The sequence below is a fragment of the Herpailurus yagouaroundi genome, unplaced genomic scaffold (genome assembly GCF_014898765.1).
Source record: "Herpailurus yagouaroundi ecotype Mexico unplaced genomic scaffold, PumYag 571, whole genome shotgun sequence".
NCBI classification, from domain to species: Eukaryota; Metazoa; Chordata; class Mammalia; order Carnivora; family Felidae; genus Herpailurus; species Herpailurus yagouaroundi.
The window spans coordinates 123,745-145,476 of NW_024412788.1; the positions used below are offsets into that span (position 1 = coordinate 123,745).

A 21,732-nucleotide genomic window follows, 5' to 3' on the forward strand; every position below is an offset into this window, starting at 1 on the left:
GGAGGAAGCAGATTCTAAGAGGGGTAGAGCTGACATTCCTTGTGCCTCCTCATCTTTTTCTCTCCACTGGGTAGTCTTGCCCATAACACACATCCATTGTAGGGTCTTCTTCATCCTCCTCTCCTTAGCCTCGTCCTACTGCCATAAGCTCAACTATGCAAGAAACGTAATCGTGTAACTACACTTACTTTTTAATTTTTCCTCCAAATCTTGCCATCCTTGAAAGTAAGCAGTGTTGCCAAGTATCTGATCCAAGTCAGACAGTTGTCTCCACCAGCTGGCAGGTCTCCTGACTCAAGTCTGGCTACTTGAAGTTGTGCAAGGCACTGGGGAGGTGGGTCTGGTCTAGGGCAGCCCTCCTTTCTGTTGCTTCCACTCTGCTCTGGGCTTGAAAAATGTCCCCGGCCTATCTCCCTGTAAAAGGAAGCCTACTGATGCCTCTTGCTCTGTTTTCACAAACTTCTAGGGTCTTTTCCTTACCTTACTTTTGTGCCGGCCCCTTCTCTCAAGTACACACAACATCTAAGCTTCCTTTGGATTTTCTTCCAACTCCCAATCTAGGGATTTTTATGTAGCTAGAAAAGTAGTGGAAGGAAGGCAGGTGAACGGGAGAGCTTTGTTCTTATTCTCATGTAGTCTCTAAAATTCATGGTCAAACTTACGAATGATGTGTAAAACCCAGAAGCCAGCTATCAACTTCTGTATCCTTTCTGCCTCTGGAAGCAATGGGCTCCTTCAAGATCTAGCTCCTCACAAAGTGGTCAAGAGGCCAAAGGGAATACTGTGGGGGAAATTATGTTAATGCCTGGAAACTTTCTTTTGGCACAAAAGCTAATTTTTCTTATTTCTTATATGTATTAGGCACTGTGCTAATATTTTACATATATTATTTCATTCAACCTATGACTCTATAAGGTGGGAGAATCTGAGGGCCAGAAAGGATAAGTAATTGGCCTAAAGTCACACAGCTTAAAAGTGGTAGAGTTGCTATTTGGATTCATTTGTTTATTCATTCATTCATTCCACAAATGTATATTAGCTCCTATTCCAGAATGCTCTACTATGTGCTAGGGATACAACAGTGAACGAGGCAGATAATATTCTGTCCTCATAGAGGTGATGTTCTAGTGGGGACAAAGGAAACATGAAAGTAGGTAAATGACATGAATTTCCAATGCTTATAAATTCTATGAAGAAGATAAAACACTCAAACCCAGGCCTTTTGACCTGGGAGCCTATGCTTGAAACTACTGCTCCCTCATTCTCTTAGAGGTGATTATGGCGGAGAGTGGCAGGATTCATTCACTCTGCCACAATCCCCTCCTTCTCCCTCTACTCATAGAATCAACGATGTATTTAAAACGTGTGTGTACGGTGGGGGGAAGTATGCAGAGATCCCAGTTGGGTACACAGAAATTTTCCTAAGTGGTGATTTCCCATTTACATCCTGTCCGACAAGTTTATAATGAGTTAATAAGTCTTTTCCCTCTTCCCTTTTCCTTTTCTCCAGTCTCTCACTTCTCCTTTTCTTTCAGTTATTCATTTGCCCATCCACTTATTCAGTAAAGGTTCAGAAATGCCTCCTCTGCGCCAGGCACTGTGTTGTGTGCTGGAGTCACCAAGACAAATGAGAGATGGCCACTGCCCTTACACAGCTCACAGTCTAATGGCCTCAGAAGTAAGAACAAAGAATGGCATGGCATTTCAAACACTGCTTCCATGCAGAGGCACTGGCTCACTGGGGACAAGGGAGAGAATCCCGCTTCACAGCACCAGGACTTCCGGGTCCTAGAAGCCAGGTGAAGTGGATGATGAATGTTTTTCCTTGTGAAACACTCTCCGGGCTACTTAGAACTCCATAGATTTGTAGGCAAATTGCCCTTTCTTGAGATTCCAAGAAAGGCCAAGCATGAGGCTCCTTATTAATATGTGAGCACTGTAAAAGAGACTTGAAAGTCATTTCTGTGTAAAATCATATCTGATTTCAATGCTATCTTTGGAACATTATCTCCAAATGGCTTCCATCCCTGGTTGATTGAATGTCTGCCTGCCACGAATGTCATTGGTTGTGTGTGCAGAAACTATCCACTAATATTAGTCTATGAATATATAATGGTTAATATTCAGTGATTCATAGGCAGAAAAACATTAGAAATTATCTCTAAGTATCTGCTTTCACAAAGGTAGATTTCAAAACAATGTGGTATGATGATTTGTCAAAATGTCCTATCCCTTTTCCAAAGCCACTTAGAACACAAGTGGTAAATCCAAACAAAGGCTAAATATCAAACAAAGGCTAAATATCATAATTTTTAAAGACAATGAGTTAGGGACAATGCCTGGCTAAAGGAATTTCCTGAGATTATTCAAGATCACTAATAAAAATTGTATGGCTTCTTGCACCTTAGGGTATAAAAAATGCACCATGTAGAAAACTAGTTTTGAAAAGCCAATCATAGGAAAACCTGGGCAATTGTTTTTATTCAGTTCATCCAGGCATTCAGCAAAAATAAGTCTTTTCAACCTATCACATACCAGCAAGGAAAATGAGGAATATAAAAAGTTATATATGTCAAAGTCCTTGCCACCAGTTATTACCTAGGAGAGATAGAACCTAGATTTTGTAACTATAATCAGTAGAATACTATTTCCAAATTAGAAATATGACATGTTATTTTGCTAATTGAACATTTAGCAAAAGACTGATGGAATTTTAAGTTCATTCTAATGCTTTTTAAATCTGGGAGTGAGGAAGTTATTAGCACTTTTATTTTTTATCTCTGAAATGTATCCTTTTGAACTCTGAGCTAATTTTCTTTGTATCTTAAATACCCTGTCTTCCCACCATCAGGGGAAGTAGAGGAATGGTACCATCAAAGAATACATATATATATGTATAACAGGATATGCAAGTGGCCTAGATTAGCTGGAGTGTGTAGGAAAAAGAGCCAGTGATGCTCAGATTGTGGTGGCTTTGAAAATCTACCAAAAGAGTTTGCACTTGAGACCCCTCCAAAACTTACCCTATGTATCTCTTCATCCGGCTATTTACCTATATTCTTTACCAGATCTTTTAACAAACTGGTAAATGTAAGTATTTCCTTGGGTTCTATAAGCTGCTCTAGCAAATTAATTGAACCCAAGAAGGGGATTATGGGAACCTCGGATTTATTAGTCAGAAGCACAGTTGACAATGTGGATTTGCAATTAGCATCTGAGGTGGCATGGGAGCAGTCCTGTGGGACTGAGTCCTTAACCTGTGGGATCTGATGCTATATCTAGGTAGACAGTGTCAGAATTGAATTGAATTGAATTGAGTTGAATTGAATTGAATTGTAGGACAACCAGCTAGTGTCACGGAATTGCTCGTTGTGGGAAAAACCCCACCCATACGGCATCAAGAGTGTGTGAGTGCAGTAGTAGCCTCATAGCAAAGGAGACACATAGGAGGAAGGACTGGAGGTCTTTTCCAACTCAAGAGGTCAAGGCATATTGTGGGTGAGATACTTTTTCACAAAAAAGAAATATTAGTTCTACCATAGACTCAAATTATTATTATTGAAATGGTTTTCATGTCAAGGAGCTAAACAATTATAGGTAATCCATTGGTAAAGCAGCCACCACTAGATAGTGATTGCTAGTGAAGCCCTTGGGACCCAAACGCAAGCGTCCAAGAGTTACTTGGTGAGACATACTCATGGAGAAAAGCAGTAGGAATTGGGGAATCAGACCATGAGAGGGCAGAGCACGGGAAGAGGAGGAATCAAAGGTGATTCCGAGACTGTAAACCTGTCACTCAGCAAAAGGATGATACCACAAAGAAAAAGTCAGGAGGATGTTTAGTGGTAAAAATATTAGTACGGAGGTGCCTGGATGGCTCAGTCAGTTAAGCATCCGACTATTGATTGTGGCTCAGGTCATGATCTCCCGGTTTGTGAGTTCAAGGCCCGCATTGGGCTTTCAGCGCAGAGCCTGTTTGGGATTCTCTCTCTCCTTCTCCCTCTGACCCTCCCCCACTCTATCTCTCAAAAATAAGTAAAATAAAAATTAAACAAAATATTAGTATGGATTTTAGGTATGTGGACTTAGGGATGCTAGTGGGATACCCAGGTTGGGATGAACAGCCCACCATTGGGAAACAGAACAAAAGCACAGGAGAGAGGAAATGAAGATTAGACATTATCGATCTAGCTATTTAATTAATTGTTAATTAACACTTTAATTGTTAATTAATTAATTATGTATTAATGAGAATGGAGCTGAGATCATCTAGAAAGAAAAAAGAGAGGCCCTGTCTTGTTATATTGGTTTTTATCTTTCACTGCAAGCTCCACAAAGATCATGAAGAACATTTAGGAGGTTTATGAAGGCATAATTTCTCATTCATCTCTGTACTTCTAGGACTGCTTACCTCTACCCTTACACTCAATGTCCCAAACATTCTCAACCATTTTTTTTTTATTTTTTTTTTTCAACGTTTATTTATTTTTGGGACAGAGAGAGACAGAGCATGAACGGGGGAGGGGCAGAGAGAGGGAGACACAGAATCGGAAACAGGTTCCAGGCTCTGAGCCATCAGCCCAGAACCCGACGCGGGGCTCGAACTCCCGGACCGCGAGATCGTGACCTGGCTGAAGTCGGACGCTTAACCGACTGCGCCACCCAGGCGCCCCTTTTCTCAACCATTTTTAGTGCCCAGGGCACAGCATGATCTTTCTCTCACTTCTTCCAAGAACAATTTCCTTTCCTCCTTGATCTAGTTGGCCTCATTTCCTTTTGAGTTGTCATTTATTAGTTGTTCTGGAAATGTTTCCTGGTCCTCTGTTTGGGTTAGATCTTCAGATCACTCAGTAATACTACCCAAATCCTTACTTTATTGTACTTTAATCATTTATTTACTGCTATTTACTGGCTTGACTCTCTGGGCTTTCTGAGGGCAGGATTTCTGTCTTGTTCATTATTTTAAGCACCTAGAACAGTGCCTGGCACAAAATAAGCACTTAAAAATATTTGTCAAGTGAATGGATGAATGGGTTGATAAACAAATAAACGAAAGGCAAATAACAATAGCTATATACTTGCTTTATAGCTCCTTAATTACCTAGCATACATTTGGGCTTAAAGAACACTTGAGGGGACAATTAGGTGACAACTATCTTTGTTAAAATGGCCTGCTTTTTAAATTACAACAGTAAACCATGCAGACCAGGTATGGAAAATATAGGTGGACCTTAAATAAATATGTAAAATATAACCAAGTATACCACTGCTTGCTTCGCCAGCATCCTTGAGAAATCATCTGGCCCAGGAAATGGGCATTAAGACCTGAATAGCTATGGTTTGTATACTTTCTCAAAAGTGTCAAGCACCAGCTCTGAATAACTACCTGAGTTCACACAGAATCAACAAAATACAATCTTCTTTAGGAGAAAGCATACCTGTCACAAAGACGCCACTGCCCCATACGGAGAACACCGTGGCCTGGAAATCCCACAGCTTGGAGGACTATCGGAAACATGTCCTTTTCTGCGGGACAGAAGTTATCCAGGTCAAGCCGTCTGGGCAGGGGCCAGTGAGAGCAGTTGTTTTGCGAACAGGTTAGTAGATTCCACCTATGTAAATGTAGTCCCTGCTTAGAGGTGGGGGAGTTGGATTGGGGAAATTTGGTTTAGGATTATGGAGTGTGCCACCTTCTGGTAATAACAGTCATACTTGTTTCTAGTCAGATCCTTATTTATTCTAAGTTGCCACCATTTCCAACCTCACTGGTTCATTGTTAAAACCCTTGTCTAAGATGAAATACATTGATGATACAGAGATGAAATACATTGCTTCAAAGGCAAGACTGTGTTCTTGTTTGTTTGTTTTTTATGTCTTTCCTTTTCCCTCTATACCAACTCTAAGTGATTCCCAAGAAAAAAGCTCCAACCATTATCACTTGAGGACTTTCTCCTTTCAAACTGCTGCTTGCTGGGCTGTTATTTCCAGGTCCCTGCTGGATGCCTCCCTCTGGGTTCCCTACAGACACTTCAAAGTCAAGGCATCGAAAGGACTTATCCTCCTCTTTCTGTCGACAGCATCACCATCTAGCCGGTCTGTCCACATCACCTTTAGCTTCCCACTTTCTCCCGTACCAAGTAGGACACCACATCCTGTCAATTCTACAAATACCTCCTGAGTCTTGTCTCCCTTTCCTTCATCCCCACAGTTGGTGTTTTGTCCAGGCCTTTCATCATCTCCTGTCTAACCATTGCAACAGAAATATTCTCTTGACTGTTCCCTTTCAGCTTTTGCCTCAAATACTTTGCCTTGTCTTTTGTTCCACCTCCCCCTGGATCTGCCACCAAGTCATATTTCTAAAGCAGATTTTGAAGCAGTTTACACACACCATGCTCAAAAAGTTTTCAAGACTACTAATCTTACTCCCAGTCTTTCACAGGACATCACACAGCCAACACTACCCCTGACCTGTGTTTCTGCCAGCCCACATATGCACAGATCCAAAACCCACCTTGCACTTTGTTGTCTCTATGTGTTAGCTTATGATTCAATTGTTCTACCTGATTTTTTAAAATTAAAAATATCAAGTTTTGCTTCAAAGGGGTCAGTGGGCATGAGCTAATGAATGGAAATCATGGGAACCACCTTATCTGAGCTTGTAAAATGCTGAGACAACAAGCTAGAGAAAACTCTGCTCTTTTTCTCCAAAGCCTACAAAGGCATGTTTGAGGAGACTATATGTTTACCAAGCAGTGGGATTAAGGCGTGTTTCATACAACAGTGGTTCATATCTAGTAGCCCTCCTTTTGTTGCCAATAACTTAGATTTTAATGAAGATCTACTAAGTGCCATGCCCTGAGGGCTAAAGAAAAAAATTAGGAGACATTCCTTGCCCTTAAAGAGGATTGTGGTCTGGTGCAGGAAACAGTGTGGAGTTAGAGCTAACTAAACACAGAGCAATGATAGATGTCACATGATTAAGTGTTACAGGGACCCCCAAAGAGGGGGAGAAATTATTTTTGATAGGAAGTGTGGGAGTAGAACTCTGGAAATATTTATTTGATGAGGCGGCATTTTGAGCCAAGCCTGATAGGATGGGAAAGATTTAGCCAGCCCTAGCAGAAAACTAACAAAACATGCTAATCTATTTCTGCAAAACACAAAAGAAGGACTGCTTTGGGGTTTTCTGAGAGCAGCGAGCAGTAAAGAGATAAGTCTAGCAACATAGGAGTATACTGAGGTTGACAGGATCTGGAATGCCGTGCCTAGAAATTTTAACTTTATTGCAAAAAATCAGGGGTTCTGGAAGGTGTTTGGGCATGAGAATGACATGATCAGAGGTATATGTGTTTAAGAAATTACTTGTTTTGTGCTTTCCTTTTGTCTTCATTTTCTATTATTTTCAACACATACTTGAGCTTTAATGTCTTCTCTTAGCCGCTCGTCTTCTCTGGTGACTGTGTCTGTCAGTCCTCAGTCTTCTTTTCCTCAATCTTATGCATGAGTGAGGAGCTTCACTGTGTCAGCCGTTGTAGCACTGACTTCCAGAGCAAGAGAAATTGAACAAGGTTAAGTGAATACCACTTATTGTTCCTAGTGACTTGTAGGGATAATAAATGTAAATATACTGTTTGCAGTGATGTCTTCATTCCATATTCAAATGACACTATTAACCAATCCTTAATTCAATGCAAATTATTTTGGGTTTCGTGGTAAACTGTATTAAGGGAACTTACTCCACCTGTGATTACCTTCATGCAGGTTACAATACTGCCAAAGGGGACTTGGTGAGATCCATCCTCTATCCCCGACCTCTGAACTTCAAGCTATACAACGATGCCTTCAAGTTTATAGTGTTCCTGGCCTTCCTTGGCATTGTGGGTTTCTTCTATGCCCTTGGTGTATATATGTACCACGGAGTAAGTACTGGGGGTAAGGCTTTTTAATGACATAGCTTTTTCAAGGATCCTCACCTAACTCAAAAGGGTTGGATAAGGTTATCTCTTAGCCCCATCATTCTGTGGATCAGTTCTGTCCAATAGAACTTTCTTAGATGATGGAACTATTCTATACCCACATGGTCCAATTTGGTAGCCCTTAACCACATGTGCTTATTGAACACTTGAACTGTCGCTAGTATGACCAAGGAAATGAATTTTCAGTTTTACTTCATTTTCATTATTTTTAATTAATTTAAGTAATTTAGTGATTTGATTATTTAGTTAATTTAAATTCAAGTCGCCATATGTAGCTAGTGAAAATTGTATTGGATGGCACAGCTATGAAAAGTTGCAAAGTTCATGACTTCTTTCACCACTTGGATGCGAATGAGAGGTTACTTCATGTGTGGCATTGGTAATACCGAAGCCCAAACATCCTCAGAGGAAATAGGTGTTTCTCAAGTCTGATAGAATGGAGAGGATTTAGTCAACCAGATCAGGGAGGAGAAAGGGCATACTAGTTGGAGTGAGAAAAGGACAAAGGAAGAAATGCAGATGGGTCTTTGGAACCAGCAAGCAACTGAGAGATAAAGTCTAGCAAGGTAAAATGGGTCACATTGAAGGGGATCTTGAATGCCGTGCCTAGAAATGTGGATTATTTGAGAATGCTGAGATATTTGAGTGTGTACATGGTCTAAGGCATACCCAACATACCATGTACCCAGTGAGTTTTTCTATGTTCTGTTAGGTTCTAAAATAGAACTGACTGTCCACTTTTACAGAACTGTATGCTGCACGGATCCCCACTTCCTTTTAAACTTCACGGTGGTCCGGTTTTGGTTTGTTTGAACCTTTCTCTTAATAGTTGTGATGGCTGAAGGAAGGGTTCTCACAAATGACCTCTGAGGTCCTTTCTGGTCCTGAGAGTGTGATTCTTTTGTGAACTGTGTAATCTCTTCTTTAAGACATACTGGGATGTTAGCAATGTGGGCTCATCGGGAAGAAGAAAAAAAAAATGTAAATAAAAGGGTCCAAACATAGGTATGAAACTGGGTATGGGTGACTTAATTACAATGCCCAAATGTAGTGCATTCTATGTGTGTGTTGTCGGGGAGAGGGGTAAATATTGATGGACAGAGTGACGAGAATTTCCAGGCAATGTTCACGCTCGTACTTGAGCTCTGGGTAGTCATTTCAGTCTGATATAAGCCTTCAGGCAACATTTCTAGGTCAGGCAAAGGCAAAGGAGGTCAGGGCATATTGGCACCCCTAGAATGGACCCTGGAAAGAGCTGGGCAGACTGTTAAAGCAAGTGGGACTGGAACTTGAGGCACTGTGCCAGTTTCATCTGGGGAGCAGGAACATTGAGCAGGAAAACAAACACAAGGCCCTCTTCTGTGGACCAGGAAGCACCCACAGTGATTAGGAATGAAGGTTTCCCGGGTAGGACTCAACATCTAATACACACCAAAGCAGCGATACTAATTGTAGACCCCACCTTCTTGTGGGTCATAACCTGTGACCCTGCTGGCTTCCTCCATCTGTACAGGAATAGACAGAGCTGAGTCCTCAGGGTCAACACTTTGTGGCCGTGGTTGGGAAAAACAGAGAATGCTGGATTTTGTGACAATCTGAGATTGGACCAATGATGTATCTAGCAGCCTTTGATACTGAACTTGAATCTGTATTTCCAGTACTCAGAAGAGGACTTTAGTGGCTAAAATTACGGTTAATTTCATAAAAATCTAGGGTAAGGCCATTAATATATAGAGAAGGTGAAAAATAAAACAAGCCATGCTGTGATTTGATCTTGGTCCCATTCTTATCAGCCATGTGAATTTCTGTGGACCTGCCTGGGATCTTGACTCTATGAGAGTTGACTGGATACTATAAGACACTGGTCACATATTTGTGCCCCCCGAGTGGGACAGCCTAGGGTTCAGATCCTCACCATTTAACTAGCAGATGGCTTGGGGAAGTTATTTTAATTTTTTAAGCCTTGGTTTCTTTATCTGTTAAATGGAGAAAATAACAGTGTTTACATCCTAAGGTTGTTGTGAGGAGTAACTAAATCATTTGTGTAGCCTAATCCAGCTCTCGCCCCAGAATGTGTGCAGTGAGAACAAGCTATTGTTACTATGGACTTTCCTTTAGCAGACTCCTGGTCATCATTTTTTATCAGGTTACCATTCATTTAACAGTTCCTGTGTCAGAAACTGTGCTAGGCTCTATACCTGGAGATGAGTAAGATGAACTTGCAAAGGACTTCAAAGATGTATCAGCCACAGCTGCTGCACCCAAGCAGTTTGGAAGCGACTGGGGGAGATTTATAACCCAACTGTCAAGCCCGTGTGTGAAATGTTACAACTCAAAAATTGTCTCAGTGCCTGGGGAGTCTAAGAGGGTGTGTTATGATGAGCAGAGGAAGGATGGTACTCTGGGTGGAGGGAATGCCAAGCAAAGAGAAACAGAGTCAAAAAGGGCAGGGTGGACACAGAAAAGGGATCAGAGTTTCTTTTGTGCACAATGGGAGACAACTTGTCTGTTCCTTAAGCACACCCAAGAGATCTCTCTGCCCCACGGAGAGAGCAGCTCTCTTTAAATATTTTGAGCTTCTAGAACTCTTGGAGTGCTGCAGGAGATGGTGCTAGAAAGGGTGCCGCCCTGTGCTGCTAGGCTAACCTTTATGTCCTTCCCTCCCTAGGTTTCTCCAAGAGACACGGCAACCATGGCCCTGCTTCTCCTCACCGTGACTGTCCCTCCTGTGCTACCAGCTGCCCTGACCACAGGAATCGTGTATGCACAAAAGAGGCTGAAGAAAAAGAAAATCTTCTGTATTTCCCCACAGAGAATCAATATGTGTGGACAAATAAACCTCGTGTGCTTTGACAAAGTATGATCTAAACTTTCCTGGTTGGAGGTTGATTTCAAGGCAGAGCAGAGCTGGGAAAGGCTTCCAAGAATGCCTGGTTCACTGCTCTCATTTTACATATAGGAACACTGAGGCCAGAGAAGGTCACACAGTGGGCTTGTAGAGACCATGCTCTACAAGCCCACTGTACAGAGTCCTAAGGAAGTGGTTTAGCTATATCACATCATAAATTTCTTCCCTATGAAATTTAATATTTTAGTGCCTGTATTGGGTTTCAAAACAATCTCTTATTGTAATAACTTCTATGACTGACTGGCTTTTTCAGGCAAAAAAAATTGTGAGGAACATTTCTGTTCCCTGAAATACTTTGTCCTGTGCTTAATTGAAAATATTCCATTTTTCTCCTCTGCTTCTTTTAAGGAAAGGGAGGGAGGGGACAGTGCCTGTGTTAATGCACTCAGTCCCTCCTTTCTCCTTTGACCCCTAGGTTATCAGGACTCAGGACTAGAAGAATGTCCTGTAACTGCTTAGGGTTCTGGAGGTAGCAGGGGAGAAGTATGTCCAAATGGGAAGGATTGCTGCTCTGGGACAGGTCTAAAACCTCTTTCTGTGATTCTCCTGTGGGGGTCCTGTGTCCCTCTGGAGGGATCTCAGCCTCATCCACCTGCTGTTCAGATCCTGCTCTCTGCTTGGGCAGGCCAATTTAATTGTTGTAACACAGTGGGCCTGGCTGGTCCCTCCATGTCTTCACTTTTTTTGTATTAGAATAATTAATTAATTAAGGCTTTGACACTTTTTAATTAACCTACCTTGGCCAAGAGTCCCATTAATAAGAGGGTCCTTGCTCTGGAGAAGCTCGTGACTTAGCTGAGGAAGCAGGTACAACGGAAGTGTAAACCATGATAATACAGTGAAATGCATGCTCAAAGAGGCATGGAAAAGCATCGAAGTTAAGTTACCTGCCATGGATGGGAGGTCACCGCTGAGCTGTGGCTTTGCTTGTTAGACAGAATGGGCTCAGAGATGAGCAGTTCAGAAGCACAGGATGTCATGGCCTGTGGCATGTGGGTGTGGCTACAACAGGGGCTGTGTGCTAGGGAATGTAGCTGGAGAGGAAGAACCCAATTGCTCAGGGCCTGATGTGTCAAGCTAAGAAGTGGGGCCTTGTGAAGGAGAATGGGAGCCGTACCATTTTTTTTTAAACACGATCAAAGACGTTTTTATAGGTGTGTTTTGTTTATTCCATCGAGGGTAATTGGTGAGAAGGAACAGAAGGGAGGTAGGACTGAGACAGGAAGCTATCTAGGGAAGACTGAAGAGATGGGTCATTGTCCTAAGCAAGGAGGGCAAGAATGGAGAGTATAGGACAAACTGGAGAGACACCATGAGTAGACTTGACAAGTCTTGGCTCCACACTGGAAGCAGCTCAGCCCTAAAATTAGTTCCATTCTATTCTGGCTGAGTTTCCTCTGGCAAAGAAAACCCTCAATCACCACTCCACAAGTTAACCACTAGGGCTAACAGTAGCTTCTTTTAGTTCCACGGCTTGGAAGTTTTCTGGTAGGGATTCCCATTTTTTACCCAGCAGCCTCACTGGTGCCTCTAATATAAGAGGGAGATTTATAAAGTTAGGTTCATTACATATTTGTCTTATTCTAAAACTAATTTTTCCAGTTGTTCATTTTACGTCTCATACAAAGCTTTTCCCCTCCACGTCCTCATGTGCTCCTTTGCTAGACCAACTGAGGAACTGTTCCTTGGCACGCTTGGCCAAACCCCAGTGGCATGACAACATGTCATAGTGCAAAAAACACTGGGTTGGGAATCGGCAAAATGAGAAATCAAGAGAAATTTGAACTCCAATGATCTCTCGGTGCCTTTCCAGCTTGTACATTGTAAAACTCTACCAATATGGTGTTGGAATGAAGCATCCCACAATTAATCGAGGTCCCCATCTACTTTTATTTCCACTTAGAAGACATTCACCATGTGCTTCTTATTCCCATATATTTCTAGTTTATGTTGGTCTAAGTTCTTTAAAACAGTTCTCTTCTATTCAGCTCAGCCCAAGCCTGGGCTAGTATTTATGCTAAGAAGTTGGCTTTTTCTGTCTTATTCCCTTTACAACTGTAACTATAGTTTTCTTTCTGTTCATGGCTAGTTTTATAGTATAAGAATCATTTTCACATAGAGAAATGACACAGTCCCATTTCTGTTTGCTGCCATATAATCTCTGTTTTCATGTTCAAAATATTGATGTGTAAAAATATAATCTGATCATCAGGGAAATATTTCAGTTTGAATTAAGCTGCTAACTCTTTTTGAAATGGAATAACTCAAGAGGATTTGGAATCTAAACACACAGGTTGGAACCCTCATAAAATGCAGGAGGGAAATCAAGCAAATAGGTTTTTTTCTATTGTTCTTCAAGGAGTAACTCACACAAAGCATGTTAGCTTTCTGTGAAGCCCAAATAAATGAGTGAAACAAAGAATCCTTCACTCCTTAATTGGAAGTCCAGTATGGGTTTTGTCTTTCTGCATGCTTTGCAAAATTTATTTAACATTTGTCATCTAGAGGGAGATTCTAGAATGGGCCAGATTCTGGTTCTTTCTCTCCAACCTGCAAGCCACTGGACCTTGAGGCTGCTCCTTTAACTTCTAACCTGAGAACGTCCCTTCCCTATTTAGTCGATTGTAAGAATTAGAAGCATTGTAAGCACTTCATCATAAAGCGTTATGCCAATTTAATGTGCTGTAATGAAAGAAATGTCATTTGATAGGAAGCTAGAAAATTCAGTGTCTTATACAGAAATGACTGTAAAAAGAATGACAGAGACCTGGGTGTCAGTATTGAAAAGGGATACACCCCAGCACTTGGGAATGTTCTGCCCAGCCTTGACAGTGCTGAAGTAGTGGAGCTACATGGTTACTCTGACTGGGTGTTGGCCTCTTGCATAAAGACACCGGGGTCTGTAATTAATGGTGGGCTATGAAGCAATAAGCAAATTCAAAGTGCTGTCATAGTACTTAGTTCCATGTTGCTTTCTTTGTTACATTATGTGATAAATACTCTCCCATAATATAGCAAATCAAATCTCCCAACCATTTTCCTCTTGATCTAACAATAAAACCCATTCATGGGCATTAATGAGTATTTATTATTAGCACTTCATTTCTCTCTAAATTCTCAAAGCCCTTTATCAACATTTCATTATCAATCCGGACAGTCATCATGTCACCCATATTTTAGAAAATTGCTGTCGAGCCAGATGGCAGACTATGAACTAATCAGTCTTAAAAAGAAAGAAAAATTCTGAACTCTGCTTTAGAAAGATAGCAGGTGCCAACTATAAAGTCAAACTCGTACTGGTCCTTATTGGATTTCCATTCACTAAATGCTTCTCATTTAACAACAGCAAGTGCAAAAATAAACACACAAAAGCAAAACACTAACATTTGATTGTTATCTAGAATCATTTGTTATCTAGATATCTAGATTGGTATCTAGAATCATTTCATTATCGACACAGTCTTTTCAGGAATCATTTGTCACCTGCTGAATTCTTCCTTCAGGTACCCTTCTCTGATTTAAAATTTAATGCTTGCAAGAGTGCCTGAGTGGCTCAGTTGGTTAAGTGTCTGACTGGCTCATGTCATGATCTCACAGTTTGAGCCCAGCATCAAGCTCACTGCTGTCAGCATGGAGTCTGCTTTGGATCCTCTGTTTCCCTCTCTCTCTGCCCTGCCCCCCCCACTCAAGTCATGCACACATGTTCGCTCTCTCTGTCAAAAATAAACATTAAAAACATTTTTAAAAATAATAAAAAAACAAAATTTAATGCTTACAAACAAGGACTTTGGACAACTAGATCTACTTTAATGTTTTGGGAGGTTGGGTTTTGTTTAAATCATGATATAATCAAAAGTTCTAAATCTTATGCTAATACCAATTCTAACTTCTTCCAGACTGGCACTCTTACGGAAGATGGGCTGGACCTCTGGGGGACGGTCCCTACTGCTGACAACTGGTAAGCACTTCAGTGAAGATGGGATGTGGGATTGGTGTAGCTACCTTGGTGCTATTCAAGCCCATCCTTCTGATGTCCCAATTATTCTAACTTGTTAAATTAAATGGGTTCTAAGTTCAGAATCAGATGGGGAAAATAGGCCTTCAAACTCCACATGAAAAAATAGAACGAACTGGGTGAGTAAGAAGCTGAATGAATAAAAAAGAGGAGCAAAGGGTGAAATCATAACTGTACTTAATTAAAAACCACAAAGATTTGCTGGTGGTTATTGGACTGGGCGGGGTGGGGAGAGGAGTCCAGAAAGGAAGAGTTCCATCCCTTCCCTCATGTAGCTCATATCTCATGGGATTGGAAGGCACAAATGCATTCATCTTCTACGCATAATACAGTCCACGGAAAGAGCTATGATTAAGGCACGCATATCAGGAGAGAGAAGAAAAAATAATGATTGTTTGATATAATACACACACAGTCTTGGATTTTGGAATAACATAGTGGATAAAATGTCGAAATTAATTTTGGAAATGAACAGAATGAGGAAAAACATCTGACAAAGATAGCACTTGAGATAGAATGTTAAAGGGTATATGGCTACCATTTTTACAGACACAGGTGAAAAGCTGGCCATAGGAGAGGGGAGAACAATCACAGAGATGCTACCCCAGAATGGATAGTGAGGAGAGGGCCCTAGCTCCCTTTCCCCACAGGGCTGAGATCTGCCCATTCGGTCTAAGTACAAGATGCCTTGACTCTTCAGCTCTAGATATCCCCCCTTGGCTCTAAACAGTGGTTGAGACTCTGTCATTGAGTCATGCAGGGGCTCTCCAGCACAGTGATGGGGCCAAGCACAGCTCTGGCACAACAGCAGACAGGCAGTGCGATGTTGCAGAAAATACTTGGGTTCAACCCTACTCATGTGGTTCAGCTCCTGGTTGCTCAGATGGCCGGGCCAATCTTTGTCCGGACAGGCACTGCTTTGTCTTCTATTGGCCAGACCAGTGAAAGGGGAACAGGATGCTTAGAGTTTTCACCCCTCCTCTCTTTTCCTTTCCCCAAATGCTCAGGTTTTCGGGGTGTAGAAACCACTGTCTACAATTATCATTTGGCTATTAGATGGGAAATGAGAATGGTAAACTGTACCAGTCTACCATCATGAAGGAAAATGAGACGCTGGATATCTATGCCAGGAGTTTCTAGAAATAGGGCAAAGGACTGAGTCATGAGAAATATTTCAGAGTCCAGGTGTGCTTTTCTTTTATTTTAAATTTTTTTAATGTTTATTTTTGAGAGAGAGAGAGAGAGCATGAGTGGGGGAGGAGTGGAGAGAGAGGGAGACAGATTCTGAAGCAGGCTGCAGGCTCTGAGCTTACTGCCACCCTAGGCACTGACCTCAAGTAACCTGACGGAAGTCTCTGTGATTATATCCAGGCACTTAGACTTTATCATACAGGGCATGAGGAGCTCTGGAAGGATTTGAACATAAAGGTTAAGCATTATTGAAACTCTGTGTTGGCAAGATTTAAGGGGCAGAGTGTGTAAAATGATTTTGTTGAAGACTTTCATTTCTTAATCATCTTCTCTCCCAGTTTTCAGGAAGTGAATAGCTTTGCCTCAGGCAAGGCTTTGCCATGGGGCCCGCTGTGTGCTGCCATGGCCAGCTGCCACTCTCTGATCCTTCTCAACGGGACCATCCAAGGAGACCCACTGGACCTCAAAATGTTTGAGGGCACTGCCTGGGTAAGATGATAGTTTCTTGTTTTGGCTAAATGAGAACAACTTTAAGAAATCCTTACTGAAAGTGGAAAAGTTTTCTAACTTTGAAGCTCAGAGAAGATTTGTAACAACGTTGAAGGAAGGTTCGACTCTACCTGAATTTCCCAGTATCTGCTCCCAAGAACTCTGTTAATGAGTGCAGCTTGAAATAAGGTTCCGTGATCAAATCGTTTGGGAACCTGCTGTTTTAAGAAAGTAAAATTGATTTCTTGACTACCAGATTTCTTTAGTATACTGTGGTGCATTGTGAATATTCAAGAAGGAATAGGATAAGCAGCATTTACCAAACCTTCTTGACCACAAAACCTTGACAGGCCAAGACGTGGTACATTCTCGGTAACACTCACAGAGAAACAGTGGTCTAAAGCAGTGCTATTCAGTAGAGTAGCCACTAGCCGGCGACATGTGGTTATCGAGTACTTAAAATTTGGCTATGCAATCAAGGACTGAATTTTTCAATTTTATTCACTTTAATCAATTTAAATATAAATGGCCACAGGTGGCTGGTAGCTACTGTATTAGACAGTATAGGTCTAGATACTAGCCTGAAGGTTTCCCAGTCCAACTGGATCAATTTTTTGAGCTGAGTATGAACAGTTGAAGGGTATAAACCCATTCTCGTGGCTGTCATGACATGGTGAGCAGACCTCTTGACCCCATCACTTTCTAGCTGTGTGACCCCAAATCCAGAACCAAGATTCTGAGTCTGTTACCTCAGGTGTGCATTGGTGATAATAATGCCTCACTCACCGACTTGTGGTAAGCACTGATCCTATGAGCCTACAGGGGCTGCTTGCATTGTAAAGTGCCCACCAAGTGAAAAGCATTCATTCATTCATTCAGTCAGTCACTATTTAGTTAATTATGTTACTCTGCTCTCCAAAAAACCAAACCAAAACAAAACACGTTTTCAAGCTACTGACAATGATATCTTAACTACAGGGCAGCATTTAAACAGAATGTTAAAGGAATGAAAACACATGACTGCAGGGACATGAAATACACCTCACAGAAAGGCAAATTTATAGATGTATAGGTTTATAGTGGGGGGAGGGGCACCTGAGTGGCTCAGTGGGTTACGTGTCCAATTCTTGGTTTTGACTCAGGTCATGAACTCACGGGTTCATGAGTTCAAGCCCCGACTTGGGCTCTCCACTGGCAGTGTGGAGCCTGCTTGGGATTCCCTCTCCCTCTCTCTCTCTGCCCCTCCCCCCCCCGTTTCTATCTAAAATAAATAAACTTATAAAAAAAATTTTAAAAAGTGTGTACTGGCAAAATTGTAGCTTTCTAGAAGCCAAAATAATAAAAGAGGAAACCTGGTAAACATGGAAATTTTTGATACCAGCGACTTAAAATTTAAGCATTTGCCGTGGAGAAATCTTCTACTTAAACACAAAGGGATAATCACTCTCCTGGATCTTAACGGAGAGGAATCAGTGTAATTATTACACATTGCCCTCACCGGCATCCTTCGCGTAGACACAGTGATGAGCTGCTTAGGGTCATTCTTACTATATGTGACTTTGATCCTGGTTCTGACGGTGGCTCTTCTCCATCGAAGGGTGTTGGTCTATTTGTACAAATGACATACAAGTTGGGGTCTTGTGCAGGAATATAAATTGCTAGGATTAGCTCTGTAAGACCTGTCTTTAAGAGCAGTGGTATCCACCCCAAGCAAAGTATGGAAGTGCAAAGTGATTTGCATAATTTAAAGCTAGGTGAGAGGGGCGCCTGGGTGGCGCAGTCGGTTAAGCGTCCGACTTCAGCCAGGTCACGATCTCGCGGTCCGGGAGTTCGAGCCCCGCGTCAGGCTCTGGGCTGATGGCTCAGAGCCTGGAGCCTGTTTCCGATTCTGTGTCTCCCTCTCTCTCTGCCCCTCCCCCGTTCATGCTCTGTCTCTCTCTGTCCCAAAAATAAATAAACGTTGAAAAAAAAAAATAAAGCTAGGTGAGAAACAGTCTCAAATTAAGTATCCTTTGGTGGATAGGAACCTGTCATGAAACATAAGGAGGAGGGGAAATATCCTTGTAGACTCTAATAATTTTAGTGCTACAAGGGATGTCAGAATATTTTTCAGAAGAAATTTGAGATCTGGAGAAATGGAGGCACTGTCCCCAATGTTAAACAGGTAAGTGATGGAGCAGAGGCCAAATGTTGTCTCCCGTTTTCTGATTTGTAGATCTGACTGCCTTTCCTATATTTTAGGTTAATATTGGTTTCTCAAATGGTGTAACTTATACTGTTGCAACCTCCAAAGAATGCAAACTGTTTTCAAATATGCTTTCTAATTTGCCAACAGCTAACTTGCTAACTCTCTAGCTAACCAATTAGGCTAGTAACGTAGATACAGAATAAGAATTAATCCCAGGTTTATCTCAAGACCCAATCCTAACTCAACTGAGGGCTAATATGCTCAGCTATATTAAATTGCCATCCAATTACTAGTCATACCATTCAGGAAGAGCCATTGGCCTGTAGCCGGCATTTCTTCCATCAATTACCACTTAAACTGTGGTCACAATATTTCTGGCTTTTTTACATTCTCCAACAAGGTCCTTAATAACGCAACAGAAATTTGACAATGATGGTATTCAGATAATTGGCCTACAAGAGAAAATATGTGGAAGGGGCTTTGAAAAGGTTCAAGTGCTATGCAAATGAGAGGTATTTTTTTCTTACTATTTTGCTCTAAGGAATCTTATGAATGTTTTCATTTTGAAACAGATAATGGAAGATTGCGATGCAGACTACCGCACATTTGGGATGCCAGGTTCAAACATAATAATAAAGCCAGGACCAAAAGCCAGTTGGGTATGACTTGCTTTTTCAAATCAGACAGCTCTTTCTCCTTGAAACTAACAGTGTCCATAGTTGGTTTGCTCGTCCCTTCATTCCTGAACCTAGTTTTAAATTTATTCATGAACCTGTCTTATGCTAGAGCACTGCGCTAGGTGCTAAGGGATAGAGTGATTTCAGAGCTAGATGTGTGGGGCTCTGTGTTGGAGGAGTACAGAGGCTGGTAGAAAAATCCATATAGGTGCAAATCAGTGCAATACCCTGGGCCGACTGCTATAATAAAGGCTGAAGAAAGAGCTGCAGGCGTTCAGAGGTGAGAGTGAATACTATTTATGAGAGAGAAGTGCCACAGAGGCAGGGACCTGTGAACTTGGCCGGGAAGATGATTAGGATTTCTCCAGGCAGTCAAAGGGAAAGGCCTTGCAGAACCAGACAACTTGATGAGGGAATCGCCGTCGAGGCAGACAGAAAAGTATCAATGTTGTGACAAACATACCACTTCATGACGTCCTTGGGTTCATTGCAGAGCAAGTCCTATTTGTTGGTGTGCATCTGTGAAATTTCACAAGCATCTTAAGCTCTCCTTTGTTGGTGCTGTCTCAGAGTCCCGTGGAAGCCATAGCCATCTTGCGCCAGTTTCCATTTTCCTCAAGCCTGCAGAGGATGTCTGTGGTCGCTCAGGTGGCAGGGGAGGATCACTTCCATGTGTACGTGAAGGGTGCCCCGGAGATGCTGGCCAAGTTCTGCAAGTCTGAAACAGGTACTAATTGACCCTGTTCTCTCTTTCAGAAGGTAAAAATGTTTTAGAAGCCCAAACACACAAAGCACACAAGACTAAATGAATGTGGAAGTGATTGTTTTCTCAGTGAGTGAGAAGTGGGCCCAGGAGACCTGATAAGACAGAGGTGACCATTTCAAGGCCATGAGGCAGAGAGTAAATATCTGGCTTTGATCCATCCAGAAAAGTCCAACCACAATGGGGTATCAGGGAAGGAGATGTGAAGCAAATATCAGGAGCCAGAACAGGAAGCTACGTAAGGGTGAGCGAACCAGGAACGTGTGAAGGGAATAATGGGACAGGTCTGGGCCCTGCACTCAGCCTGCAGCTGGGGCGCTCCGCCTGACACCTCTGGGGGCTGGCACCATGTAAGGGCCTCGTGCCGGTCAATGGAAGGAGAATACAGACAAGATAAATCTTTCACACACACACAACGTGATTAGAGCAAATTAGACGGTATTAGAGCAATGCAATTGATCATTTTCACAGCAATTTCATCTTTCTGGCCTAGATTTTGAGCTGATTTGTATTGTCTCTTTGTCTTACAAACATATGCACTCTCTAAGCGGCAGCCCAGATTTGTAAGGATATTGTTGCATTCAAATGAGTTCATTTGGATAAAATTGGCCTTTTTCTCCTGATTTTCATCTACATTCTCCCTATGATTGCTGATAGCCATCAACTTGTGCACACAATTTTAGATTTGGCAAATGATGGCTTTAACTTCTCCCTCTACTTAGAGCCTTTTTTACCTTAGAAGCGGCCCCTTTTTCTGACCTCGATCTTCCTCAGAACTCCCATGACCTCTAACACTCTATCCCTCTATCCCTCACAGACTGATGGCCTATATTTTGCTATACTTTTTTTTTTCAGTCTCACAGATGCAAGTGAGTATCTTCCTGAAATTTTAACTGGTGATTATTGCCCTTGCTCCCTGGTAAGGGTTTGGGTCAGTCACTTCTCACCTCTCATCCTTCTGGTAGCCCTTCCAATTCTTATTTGTCCTGACCTCAGATCTTTGACATATGCTAATACTTCAGTGATTTCTCCCCCTGTATTTAGGAAATAGAGAGCTAGGAGATGCCTTGATCCCCACCTTCTGGATCATTTTAGAATTACAGGAAGCTTGAGCTGAATGGGGACATTGAGGTCCACACCCTCTCATTCTATGGATGGGAAAATTGAGGAGCCAGAAGAGAGACCTACCAAGCCCAAGATCAGAGAGCTAGTTGGCAGTAGAATGGATACTAGAAATCAAGTGTTTTGCTACCTAAGCCACTACATTTCCATTACACTGTTCTTTTTAATGCTCTTCTAGGCATCCTACGAGCCATAAAGATTTCACAAATATTGTAATATTGGTAATGACTACCATGCCAAAATACACAAACGTTGGCATTGTGTCGTCTGTCCTCTATCACAGGGATTGCGAACATTTTTGCAAAGAGCTAGGTGGAAAATAACTTTGGTTTTGCAGGCCACATGGTGTCTGTCTCAACTGCTCAACCCTGCCATTGTGACCCCAAACCCAACATAGATGATA

At 41.9% G+C, this 21,732-nt stretch overlaps 2 protein-coding genes across 3 annotated transcripts in view; one reads left to right on the forward strand and one right to left on the reverse strand.

Moving 5' to 3' along the window:
- The window catches only part of ATP13A5 (ATPase 13A5), a 114,116-nt gene that overhangs the window by 52,109 nt on the left and 40,275 nt on the right, over window positions 1-21,732 (forward strand). For both annotated transcript variants that reach the window (XM_040466337.1, XM_040466336.1), the window contains exons 10-16: window positions 5,427-5,597; window positions 7,762-7,919; window positions 10,645-10,833; window positions 14,781-14,842; window positions 16,429-16,579; window positions 19,340-19,426; window positions 20,015-20,171. In XM_040466337.1, the coding sequence (XP_040322271.1) occupies window positions 5,427-5,597; window positions 7,762-7,919; window positions 10,645-10,833; window positions 14,781-14,842; window positions 16,429-16,579; window positions 19,340-19,426; window positions 20,015-20,171 (975 nt within the window). The remainder of the gene's footprint in view (window positions 1-5,426; window positions 5,598-7,761; window positions 7,920-10,644; window positions 10,834-14,780; window positions 14,843-16,428; window positions 16,580-19,339; window positions 19,427-20,014; window positions 20,172-21,732) is intronic.
- PLAAT1 (phospholipase A and acyltransferase 1) overlaps window positions 12,034-21,732 on the reverse strand; it is a 68,581-nt gene continuing 58,882 nt past the window's right edge. The window contains exon 5 of the transcript XR_005787586.1: window positions 12,034-12,412. The gene's annotated coding sequence lies outside the window, so the exon portion shown is untranslated. The remainder of the gene's footprint in view (window positions 12,413-21,732) is intronic.